Source organism: Jaculus jaculus, chromosome 6, assembly GCF_020740685.1.
Source record: "Jaculus jaculus isolate mJacJac1 chromosome 6, mJacJac1.mat.Y.cur, whole genome shotgun sequence".
Classification (NCBI taxonomy): Eukaryota; Metazoa; Chordata; class Mammalia; order Rodentia; family Dipodidae; genus Jaculus; species Jaculus jaculus.
The window spans coordinates 96,023,069-96,035,802 of NC_059107.1; the positions used below are offsets into that span (position 1 = coordinate 96,023,069).

At 47.0% G+C, this 12,734-nt stretch overlaps 1 protein-coding gene across 11 annotated transcripts in view; it reads right to left on the reverse strand.

Moving 5' to 3' along the window:
- Nucleotides 1–2,453: 2,453 nt before the first annotated feature.
- Csad (cysteine sulfinic acid decarboxylase) overlaps nt 2,454–12,734 on the reverse strand; it is a 37,831-nt gene continuing 27,550 nt past the window's right edge. For all 11 annotated transcript variants that reach the window (XM_045151686.1, XM_045151680.1, XM_045151684.1 and 8 more), the window contains 9 exons: nt 11,792–11,871; nt 11,455–11,509; nt 5,346–5,462; nt 5,203–5,267; nt 4,834–4,915; nt 4,257–4,456; nt 4,043–4,094; nt 3,800–3,889; nt 2,454–2,806 (listed from right to left, as the gene is read on the reverse strand). In XM_045151686.1, coding sequence (XP_045007621.1) covers nt 2,633–2,806; nt 3,800–3,889; nt 4,043–4,094; nt 4,257–4,456; nt 4,834–4,915; nt 5,203–5,267; nt 5,346–5,462; nt 11,455–11,509; nt 11,792–11,871 — 915 coding nt within the window. In that variant the 3' untranslated portion in view covers nt 2,454–2,632. The remainder of the gene's footprint in view (nt 2,807–3,799; nt 3,890–4,042; nt 4,095–4,256; nt 4,457–4,833; nt 4,916–5,202; nt 5,268–5,345; nt 5,463–11,454; nt 11,510–11,791; nt 11,872–12,734) is intronic.

Below are 12,734 nucleotides of genomic sequence, written 5' to 3' on the forward strand. Positions count from 1 at the left end.
ATGAGACATTTCTGTCACCCCCGCCAGGACTCAGGGAATGTTAGAGAGGAGGTGGCAGAGAGAATATTAGTGCTGCTCTCCCTGCTGGCCAGAGAACCTTCACGTTGGCGATGGCTGTGGATACTGGGGAGACTCAAAACTTATCGAAGGGCTGAGATGAAACAATTGAGAGAGAGCGCAGGGCTAAATGAGACATCTTTGTCTCGCCTTCCGAGGCTCAGGAAACATCACAGAAGTGGGGGGGTGAATAGACCGTAAGGGCCAGAGGGTGGAAAGAGTACTGTGAGACATACCCTCCAGACATGAAGCAACAAGACATTCGTGACCTCATGGCAGTTGTCACCTGTCGTTACCTCCACAAGACCTGCACAAAACTGAGCCCATCAGCATCTTGACATACATAATGGAGGAGGGCAAAAAGAGACATAAAAATAGAAGGACTGCTGGGCGTGGTGGTGCACGCCTTTAATCCCAGCACTCGGGAGGCGGAGGTAGGAGGATCGCCATGAGTTCAAGGCCACCCTGAGACTACATAGTTAATTCCAGGTCAGCCTGGACCAGAGTGAGACCCTACCTCGGAAAAAAAAAAAAAAAAAAAAAGAAGGACTGGGGGCAGGGGGCAGGGTTAAAAAAAAGTTAGAAGGGCTGGGCTGGAAGATGGTTTAACAGTTAAAGAGCTTGCCTGCAAAGCCAAAGGACCCAGGCAGGACCACCACAAGGTGGTGCATGTGTCTGGAGTTTGTTTGCAGCAGCTGGAGGCGCTGGTGTGCCCATTTTCTCTCTATCTGCCTCTTTTTCTCTCAAATAAATAAAGTTTAAAATGAGACTAAAGAAAGAAAAAAAAAGTAAGTGTACAAGGCTCCAATGTCCTCATCTCAAAATCCAATTAGTGTCTCTTTTGTTTCCAAAGTCACTAAAGTACAATTAGATTGAGACTCCATTTTGGGGCTTTTCTCTCTCTAAACATTTTGATTAGAGCTGGAGAGATGGCTTAATGGTTAAGGTGCTTGCCTTCAAAGGCAAAGGACCTTGGCTTGATACCTCAGGAACCATGTGCATGCGCCTGTAGTTCTTTTGCAGTGGCTGGAGGCCCTGGCACACACACACACACTCACTCTCTCTCTCTCTCTGCTTCTTTCTCTTTCAAATAAATAAATAAAATATTTAAAAATATCAGTGTTGGGCTGGAGAGATGGCTTAGTGGTTAAGACAATTGCCTGAAAAGCCAAAGGACCCAGGTTCAACGCCCCAGGCCCCACGTAAGCCAGATGCACAAGGGGGCGCACACATTTGGAGTTTGTTTGCTGTTGCTAGAGGCCCTGGTGTGCCCATTCTCTCTCTCTCTCTCTCTCCCTCCATATTTCTTTTTCTCTCTCAAATTAATAAATAAAAATAAAATATGTTAATTTTTAAAAAATATTTTGAGGGCTAGAGAGATGGCTTAGAAGTTAAGGCATTTGCCTGCAAAACCAAAGGACCCAGGTTCAACTCCTTAGACCCACGTAAGCCAGATGCACAAGGTGGTACATGTGTCTGGAGTTTGGCTGTAGTGGATGGAGGCCCTGACACACCTATTCTTTCTTTCTCTCTGTCTCTTTCTCAAGTCAATAAATATAAATAAAATATATTTTTAATCTACTGTGTCTCTTAACCTGCTTTTTATTTTTTTGGTTCAAGATTTCTATTATTTAGTTAGAAGATAATAAGCTTTAAAACAACAACAAAAATATACCAAGATAATATAGTTGAAATTTTAACTTTATTTTTCTATATCTCAAGTAACTGATATTCATTACATGATAAGAGGGGAAAGCACAACAGATGTGAGTTGATTTAGAAACTGCCTATTATCCTATCCCAAGGTAAACTTTTGGCACAGTTCCATTCATCAGTCTTTTCCTATGTTTTTTATTTTTTTGAGGTAGGGTCTCACTATAGCCCAGGCTAACCTAGAATTCACTCTGTATTCTCAGGGTGGCCTCAAACTCATGGCTATCCTCCTACCTCTGCCTCCTGAGTTCTGGAATTAAAGGTGTGCACCACCACACTGGCTCCTATCTATTAAAAACTTTTTTTTTTTTTTTTGAGAGGGAGAGAGAGAGAGAGAGAGAGAGAGAGAGAGGGACTGACTTAGAGGCAGATAAGAGAGCAAGAGAGAGAGAGGGTGTACCAGGGCCTCTAGCCACTGCAAATGAACTCCAGATGCATGCGCCACCTTGTGCACCTGGCTTACACAGGTACTGGGGAATTGAACCTGGGTCCTTAGGCTCCACGGGCAAGTGCCTTAGCCACTAAGCCATCTCTCCAGCTATGTACTTTTTTTCCTACACAGTTTTGAACATAACCCAGGTAGCACTATCTATAAAATTTTATGTCCAGCATTTTCAATATACCATTTTTCCTGCATTAATAAAAATCCTTTGTAAACATATTTTTAACAAAATAATATTTCATCATAAGAATGTATTATTGTGTATTAAACACGCTCTTAATAGCAAATACTTAGCTAGGAGAGGTAAGTGCCAAAGCACATACAAACACATGATCAGGGCCACTTTGTTTCCTAGAAAGGCTGCTTTTGAGAACACAAGAGGCAATGCAGAGACTGGCTGGAGTTAAGACACAGAGAAACTCAGAGGTCCTGGCCCAGCCGCTCCAGTTCATCCAGAAGGAAGTCTATATCCACCCGTGCCAGTGTGGGATTGGCCACAATCATACGGAAGAAGTTGGCCCGGGTCCCATGGGGCTGGTAGCCAATCATCATGGAGCCGTTCTTCACCATGCGCTCCTTGAGAATGGGTGCCACCTGTAGACAATGGAGGGCGTTTCCTGTAGCCTGCAGTCACCAGAGGCGCTGGCTTGCTGCCTGAACCCCCTGGTCCCCAAAGCTGTCTTCCTCGCACCTAACCTCTTTCTGGAGGTGCCACTCACTGCTCACACCCTAACTCTCTCTACCACAGCCAGCTTGCTGGACCTTTTCTGTCTTCGGCTTTATTCCAAATTTCTCCTCTAAAAAAGCAGAAGCAAGGGTCATCTTCCAGTCCAGACACTTCTCTGATTCCCAACACTTTTATCTTCAATTCCTCCATCTCCATTTTCTTAGTTCCTGTAATTTTTTTCGAGGTAGGGTCTCACTCTAGCTCAGGCTGGCCTGGAATTCACTATGTAGTCTCAGGCTGGCCTTGAACTCACAGTGATCCTCCTACCTCTGCCTACCGAGTGCTGGGATTATTGGTGTGTGCCAGCATGCCCAGTCATGTGATATTTTTTGATCTGTGCCATGTGACCTAGCATTAAAAATTTACCAACCTGCTTTAAACACAAGTACAAATAGTTAACTTGTTTTCCATAGTAACAGCTCCATGAGGACAAGACATGCAAGTTCTTTCAGGTTCTTGTGATGTCCAGTACCAATCCGTTCTGAGGGACAAGAACATGACATACCTCTTCCCCACAGGAGGCCTGTCCGGACTGGACTTTATGGGTTCTTCCCCCAGCATCAGTGGCAAAGTTTCTACTGTTCTTTCTGCCTCACATCTCTGTCCTGGGCCTAAGCTCACAGCATAGGAATCTGTGCCCTACATACTGGTGGCTTCTCTAGTAATGCCTTTCTGTCTCCTTACTTCCCAGAAATACATCCTTCTCCTCACCCCCACACCACTAAAGAGAACAGACTTTCTAGCCCAGGAGTAAAACAGCAAGGGGACCTGTCATACCAGGTACAGTCAGCAGAGGGCAGAAGCATGCTAGCTGCTCAGTCCCCTTCACCGGGTTACCCAGAGCAAAGTGCAAAGCCTACCCGAGACAGCCTTTCGCTGTAATCCGGAGCATCCTTCTTCCCCCGCAAACTGGGGGGCACGAACCAGAAGCACACGTTGACAAACTCAGGCTGAGGGCAGGAGGAAGGAGAAGATGAGCCAGGGAAGGGGGCCATTTTCCCTCCCACATCTCCTCATCCTCTATCAGGCTTGGGGAGCTAGTGAGCTTAAAAAGCACAAAGATAGGGCTGGGGGAGGAAATGCAAACAAGGATGGGGTCCTACCTCCATGACCAACTCAAATCCTTCTCGTTTCTTGATTTCCTCTACTAAGTACCTGGGAACAAAGGGTGAGAAATCAGACGGAAGAAAAGATGAAGGGAACAGAAGAAGAGGCCCACAAAGACAGACGCTGAGAGGCGGGCAATCCTGGGAGTCTAAGAGAAGTGCTGAACACTGGCAAAAGGGGGTGACCTGGCTCACGACACCCCATGCCTACCGGGTGAGGGCAAAGGCCTGGTCGATCCGCCGCTCCAGCCCTTGCCCGCCCTGAGCCTTCCACATGAGCCACAGCTTCAGGCAGTCCACACGGCGGCCACATTGCACCACCTTGTCTCCAGTGTCCAGGGTCACATCGTAGAACTTGTCCTGCTGGAAGAGGTAGCTGGCCTGGGACCCGTGGCAGCGCTTGAGCAGGTTCTGCGTGGAGAAGGTGCCGTCAGACCAGACCCTCTTCCAGGGCTGCACTTGGGACGGGACGTTGGGCTCAGGCCGCCCTTTCCTGTCCCCGGGGCTGGGCAGCACTCCAGCGCTGGCTTCTAGCCGCCCAGACCCAAGATCTCCATACCAGAAGCTCTTCCCAAAGTCAGCCCCAGATCCCTGACTCATAATCGATCACAAGCTAGAAACCCTTTCCCTCACATAAAGATGGGCCACTCGCACGAGGGTTAGGGTGGTCAGAGGTTCGGCTTCGGGTGACAGGGCTAAGGGAACACGTGAGGGCCTGGGCAGCTCTACAGTGGGATAAACAAGCTAGGACTCCAGAGAGAGGAGGGCTGGTGCTCAGGCAGACCCACCGACGTATCGCGGAGAAGAAGAGCAGAGCACTGCAGGCCTACAGCAAGGAGCTTGTGGGGGTTCCAGGTCACGGAGTCAGCCCTACATGAGACAGCAAAGCTGGGTCAGCGGCTTCTCCTCCAGCTGTCCACCCAGAATCCTCCCACTCCACACACTCAGTAGAGGGGCTCACCACAACCCCAGCAGCCAGGGAGAATTCCCATGTCTAACTCACCTCCCGCACAATACTTAAGCAACCGTCTTTCCAGTTCCCATCCCGCCCACCCCCTTCTCCCAGTTCATGCTGCTAAGGTCCCTGGGTGTGGATCTGTGACTACTGGGAGCAGCGAGGGTCTGCAGGGCAGGATGCGGAAGGAAGCTGCACGTACCTCTGGATCCCATCCAGCAGATGCCTGTACGTCCGAGACATCAGGACACTCCCACCCCAGGCGGCCTGTGGAGCAGGAAGAACAGTGTGGGCCTCGGCTTCACCCTTGCCCACCCTAATCCCCCAGGCCCAAGTCTCACTCACGTCCACATGTAACCACAATCCATGACGCTGGCACACATCAGCAATTGCATCCAGGGGGTCAAAGGCCCCTAGCACGGTAGTGCCAGAGGTAGCGCTGACCAGGAACGGCACAGAACCCTGTTGTCAAAGAGAGAAAAAGCAGCTGCAGAATTTCCTTTAAAGCTACTCAGAGCCTCCAGCTCCAATCTCTTTGCATGCCTGTCCTGGCCCATTTCAACCTTATGAGGATGCATCACGTCCTCTATAATGTGCTGGCAGAAAGGTGCTCAGACTAACTGACCCAAGCGTGAGTTGCAGGGACAGAATCTGAAACCGAGGTCTATCTAGGTCCACAGTTCATGCTCTTTCAAAACACTTTAATGTCTTACTGGGAGATCCAAATGCTATCGGAAAAATTTCAAATACTACAAAAGTTGACACCAATGTTGAGTTAGTAATAAAAAAGACTACCACAAAGAAAAGCCCAGACGGGTTCACTGATGATTTTTAAATTTTATTATTTATTTGCTAGCAAAGAGATATAAAGATAGGAAGAGGCAGAGAATGAGAATGGGCACTCCAGGGCTTCCAGCCACTGCAAACAAACTCCAGATGCGTACACAACTTTGTGTATCTGGCTTCACTGGGGAATCAAACTTGGGTACTTAGGCTTTGCAGGCAAGTGCCTTCTCAGGCAACTGAGGCAGGATTCTCGAAAGTTCAAGGCCAAGCTGGGCATGGTGGCACACGCCTTTAATCCCAGCACTCGGGAGGCAGAGGTAGAAGGATTGTTATGAGTTTGAGGCCACCCTAAGACTACATAGTGAATTTCAAGTTAGCTTGAGCTACAGATCCTGCCTTGAAAAAATGAAAACAAAAACAAAAAAGTTCAAGGCATGGGGGGCTGGAGAGACGGCTTAGCAGTTAAGGTATTAGCCTGTGAAGCCTAAGGACTCATGTTCGATTCTCCAGGTCCCACATAAGCCAGCTGTACAAAGCAAGTTAAAGAGGTGCATGTGTCTGGAATTCAACTGTAGTGGCTGGAAGCCCTGGCACACCAATTCTCTCTCTTGCATAAAAAAGAAAAAGGCCCATCTACTGGGCTTGCCTATTAAAAAAAGAAAGAAAGAAAGAAAGAGGAAAAAGAAAAAGAAAAAGAAACTTCCAGGCCTGGGCTGGAGAGATGTCTTACCAGTTAAGCACTTGCCTGTGAAGCCTAAGGACTCCAGTTCAAGGCTTGATTCCCCAGGACCCACGTAAGCCAGATGCACAAGGGGTAGTTCATTTGCAGTGGCTGGAGGCTCTAGTGTGCCCATTCTCTCTCTTTCTTTCTGTCTGTCTGTCACTCTCAAATAAATAAATAAAAATAAACAAAAAGTTCAAGGCCTGACAGGGCTATTGGATAAGTTTAAGGCCAGCCTTGGCAATTTAGTGAGACCCTATATGAAAACAAAAGGCAAGTCATGCATGACTGTTCATACCCATAACCCTAGCACTCAAGAGGTAGAAACAGAAGGATCACTACAAGTTAAAGGTCAGCCTGCTCTCCATAGCAAGTTCCAGGCCAGCCATGGCTACATAACAAGACCTGTCTCAAAAAAAAAAAAAATTAATTAAAAAGCAAAAAGGGCTGGAGAAATTGCTTAGTGGTTAAGGCGCTTGCATGCAAAGCCAAAGGACCCAGGTTCAATTCTCCAGGACTCACGTAAGCCAAATGCACAAGGGGGCACATGCATCTGGAGTTCATTTGTAGTGGCTGGAAGCCCTAGCCTGCCCTCTCTCTCTCTCTCTTTCTCTCTTTTATCTCTTTCTGCTTGCAAATAAATAATTTTTTTTTTTTTTTTTTTTGGTTTTTCGAGGTAGGGTCTCACTCTGGCTCAGGCTGACCTGGAATTCGCCATGGAGTCTCAGGGTGGCCTCGAACTCTCGGTGATCCTCCTACCTCTGCCTCCCGAGTGCTGGGATTAAAGGCGTGCGCCACCACGCCTGGCTTTTAAATAAATATTTTAAAGATAAATAAAAAGCAAAAAGAAGGCTGTGGGAGCCGGGCGTGGTGGCGCACGCCTTTAATTCTAGCACTTGGGAGGCAGAGGTAGGAGGATCGCCGTGAATTTGAGTCCACCCTGAGACTACATAGTGAATTCCAGGTCAGCGTGGGCTAGAGGGAGACCCTACCTCAAAAAACCAAAAAAAAAAAAAAAAAAAAAAAAAAGAAGAAGAAGGCTGTGGATAGAGTTACAGTTCAGTGATAGAGCATTTGTAGCATGTGCAATGCCCTAGGCTTAATTCCCAATAACACCAAAAAAAAAAAAAAAAAAGAAATTATAAAACATTAAAGACCTGATAAGACATGGTAGTACACACCTGTAATTCTAGCACTTGGGATATAGAGGCATTGAGTATCAGGAGTTCAAGACCAGTGTGAAGTACATAAGACCCTGACTCAAAAACAAACAAGCAAACAAACAAACAGGGGGCTGAAGAATTAAGACACTTGCTTGCAAAGCCAAAGGACCCAGGTTCAATTTGCCAGGACCCATGTAAGCCAGATGCACAAGGGGGCGCATGCATCTGGAGTTCATTTGCAGTGGCTGGAGGCCCTGGTGTGCCCATTCTCTCTCTTTCTCTCTCAGATAAATAAAGAAAAATAAAATATATTTTAAAAAAGAATTTGTAAGAAAAAAAGACCAAAAGAACAACAACAACAACAAAAACAGCTGGGAACAGTGACACAGGCTTTAACCCAGCACTCATGAGGCCAAAGTCAGGAGGAATGCTATGAGTTTGAGGCCAGCCTGGAACTACAGTGAGTTCCAGGTCAGCATGCGCTAGAGTTGAGACCCTACTTTAAAAACAAAAAACACAAAGGAGAAAGTGGGGGAGGGGAGAGGGAGGGAATTCCCATGGGATATTTTTTTATAATCATGGAAAATGCTAATAAAAAATAAAATAAAATAAAATAAAATAAAGATGGAGACACATCCTGAGGGAAAAAAAAAACAACACAAACACACACACATATGTGTATGTATGTATATGTATATGTGTGTATATGCTATACACACACACACACACACACACATATACACACACACACACATACATATACACACACATATATATATCAGAGCCGGGTGTGGTGGCACATGCCTTCAATCCCAGCTCTTGGGAGGCAGAGGTTCAAGGCCATCCTGAGATTACATAGTGAATTCCAGTCAGTCTGGGCTAGAGTGAAACCTTACCTCAGAAAACAAACAAAGAAACAAAAGGGCTGGCGAGATGGCTCAGCAGTTAAGACACAGGCCTGAGTTAATTCCTTGGTACCCATGTAAAGCCATATGCACAAGGTGGAGCTTGCATCTGGAGTTTGGTTCAGTGGATAGAGGCTCTGGCACACCCATTTTCTCTTTCTCTCTCTTGCTGTGCCAATTTCTCCCATTCTGTCTCAAATTGTTTGAGGCAGGGTTTCACTCTAGCCCAGGCTGGCCTTAAACTCATAGTGATCCTCATACTTCCCAAATGCTGGGATTAAAGGCGTATGCTGCCATACCCTGCTATTTCAGCCCTTCATATGACTGCACCACATTTTGTTTATCCATTTCTCAGTTTATGGACATTGGACTTGTTTCCACTTTTTTTGTTTTGGTTTGCCAAGGTAGGGTCTCACTCTAGCCCAGGCTGACACTGTTCTAAATAGCAAAAACATAGTGTTCATGTTATATAGTAACTTGTAGTCTGTATTTGTAATGGGGGCAGTTTCACATTAGCATATATGTACTTTTACTTTTTTTGCGTTCATGTGTGGGGCAAGTGCACATGTGTAAGAGCATGTAGAAGCCAGAGAACAACCTTGAGTGCTGATCCTCAGGTACATCAGCCACCTCTTTGTGAAATAGGGTCTCTCATTGGCCTGGAGCTCAACAGTAAGGCAGACTGCCTGGAGAGCAAGCCTCAAGGATCTCTGCCTCCCCAGCAATAGGGTTCCAGGCACATCCACTGCACTCAGCACCTTAGGTGGGTACTGGAAACTCACCTCAGGTCATCATGATGGAGAATCACTTTACCAACTGAACTCTCTCCCCAGCCCCATATCTTATTAGTATTTGTTATTATTGTGGATTTCTTTCTTCCTTCCTTCCTTCCTTTCTTTCCTTCCTTCCTTCCTTCCTTCCTTCCTTCCTTCCTTCCTTCCTTCCTTCCTTCCTTCCTTCCTTCCTTCCTTCCTTCTTTCTTTTCAAGGTAGGGTCTCTAGACACATGGGATTCCTTGTATATCTGGTTTATGTGGGTACTGGGGAATCAAACCTGAGTCCTTAGGCTTCACAGGTAAGTCCTCAATCGCTAAGTCATCTCTCCAGTCCCTATTGTTGATTTTTCTTTTGCTTAGTTTTTTTCAAGGTAGGGTCTCACTTTAGCCCAGGCTGACCGGGAACTCACTAAGTAGTCTCAGGGTGGCCTCTAAATCAAGGCAATCCTCCTACCTCTGCCTCTGCTGGGATTAAAGGTGTGTGCCACCATACCCAGCTTCTATTGTTCTTTTTTTTTTTTTTTTTTTTTTTGAGGCAGAGTCTCACTCTAGCCTAGGTTGACCAGAACTCACTCTGTAGTCCCAGACTGTCCTCGAATTTACAAGTAATCCTATTATCTCAGCCTCCCAAGTGCTGGAGTTCAAGGCGAGTAGGCCAGGCATGGTGGTGCACACCTTTAATCCCAGCACCAGGGAGGCTGAGGCAGAGTGCCATGCGTTTGAGGCTAGTCTGGAGCTACAGAGTGAGTTCCAGGTCAGCGTGGGCTGGAGTGAAACCCTGCATGGAAAATAAAGTTTGAGGCCAACTTGAGCTACAAAGTGAGTTTAACACCAGCCTGGGCTATATAGCAAAAGCCTGTCTCAAATAATAACAGCAATAACTATAACACATGGCAGCTAATATATGTGTACCTATGTGTCAGGCACTGTTCCAAGTACTTTGCATACTAATTGATTTAATCCTTGTAATAACCCTATTGCTAAGTTCTATAGTGCATCCATTATACAGAGGGAGAAATTGAGACACACAGACCTACCATAATTTATCTTATCTACTGACATAGAATTCTCTTTCTATTTACTTTTTATTTATTTATTTATTTATTGGCTTTCTGAGGTAGGGTCTCACTCTAGCTCAGGCTGACCTGGAATTCACTATGTATTCTCAGGGTAACCTCGAACTCATGTAGATCCTCCTACCTCTGCCTTCCGGGTGCTGGGATTAAAGGCATGTGCCACCATGCCTGGCTTTAATAATTCTCTTATTTCATACTTTGTTCCAGAAAATGTTCGTATGAACAGGATTCTATTCATTAGGATAATGATTGAGACATTCTAAGCAACGGAACTCTATGTGGGCTAAAGAGATGGCTCAGTGGTTAAAGACACTTGCTTGCAAAGCCTGATGGCCTGAGTTTGATTCCTCACCACCCACATAAAGATGGACGCACTACGTGGTGCATGTGTCTGGAGTTGGGTCGTTTGCAGTGGCAAGAGGCCCTGGCACACACATGCTTCTCTCTTTCTCTCTCCTCTCTCTCTCTCTCTCTCTCTCACACACACACACACACAAATAACTACTTAAAAAAGAAAGCCTGGCATGATGGCACATGCCTTTAATCTCAGCACTTGGGAGGCAGAAGTAGGAGGACTGCTATGAGTTTGAGGCCACCCTGAGACTGCATGGTGATTGAGCAGGCTAGAATGAGACCCTATCTCCAAAAAAAATGAAAAAATCAAAATGACTTCCAGATGACCACAGTGGTTTTCAAGGCCCTCAGTGTAAGAGAATGCCAATGTCTCCACCTCACGCCCAGGACCCGACCCGCGCCCCTCACCACAGCTCTCACCTCCCCAGCATCTCCCTGCGCTGACTCTTGGTCCACAGTAACCTTCCCACTACCCTTCAGGTCTTTCCCCTCTCCATGCAGGAGCTGTCTGGGACTCCCTCAGCTCTTCGGAATCCCTTCCTGCCTGCATGTTTTAAGAGTTCCTGCTAGTAACAGGTGTGGACATCAAGCAGAGGCATGAAAGGTGCCTCAAGTAAGAAAAGCCCAATTTACCCCCCCCCCACTCCACTTCTTAGTGTCCTGTGCTCACTCACCTCAGCCTCAGCCAGGCTGATCTGCCTCTCCAGATCCTCAGGGATCATCTTCCCTCTGAAAAAGAAAACTGAGTGAGCAGAGAAGGTTCGAGGTTCCAGACCCGGGTGGAGGGGTCATGCTGTCAGCGCGGGGGGTAACAATGCAGAGGACAGTGTGCAGAGTTTTGGCTCAGAGAAAAAAGAATGCAGGGCACACGGTGGGACAGTGACAGGCACCAGTGAGCAGGAGAAGCAACTCTGTAAGAAGAGAGAGAACAGGACGCCAGAGGTACAGGCCTGAGGCCAAAGCACACTGTGCCAAGCTGGTTTAGGGCCATGTCGGCAGAAGGACCTTCACCTCTCATCAGCCTTGACCACTCGGACACTGTCAGTGCCAAGTCCCAGAAAAGCAGCTCCCTTTTTGACGGAGTAGTGACACTGTAGAGGAACGCAGAGGACAGGTTAGCATGACCTACGCTGGGGGTCAGGAGGAGCAGCAGACGGGGAGGACGGAGCTGGTAAAAGTCTAGTGTGGGCTGCAACAGATGCCACCTTGTAGGCCAGGACTTCTCAATCGTCCAGGAGCAGGAACTGCCTGGGGTGTAGTTAAGACGAAGATGTGGGTCCTGGGGAGGGACACTTTGTTTTTTTCCCCTGAAGGAGGATCTCCCTCTGGCCCAGGCTGACCTGGAATTAGTCTCAGGGTGGCCTCAAACAATCCTACCTCTGCCTCCCAAGTGCTAGGATTAAAGGCGTGCGCCACCATGCCAGGCCCAACTCACATTTTTAAAAAGTGTATTTGCTTATTTGAGAAAGAGAGAGAAAATGATTGCACCAAGGCCTCTTGCCACTGTACACAAACTCCAGATTGCACGCACTACCTTGTGCATCTGGCTTTACGTGGGTTCTGGGGAATCAAACCCAGGCCTTTAACCGCTGAGCCATCTATCTCCCCAGTCCAAATTTTTGGATTTTTTTTTTTTTTTTTTTTTTGGAGGTAGGGTCTTACTGTAGCCCAGGCTGAGCTGGAACTCATTCTGTAGCCCCAGGCTGGTCTTCAATGCATGATGATCCTTCTACCTCAGCCACCCCAGTTCTGGGATTTAAAGGTATGCACCACCACACCTAGCTCAGACCTTCATTTCTATTTCTTTTTTTTTGTTTGTTTTTTTGAGGTAGGGTCTCACTTTAGCTCAGGCTGACCTGGAATTCTCTATGTAGTCTCAGGGTAGCCTCAAACTCACAGCGATCTTCCTACCTCTGCCTCCCGAGGGCTGGGATTAAAGGCTGCGCCACCACGC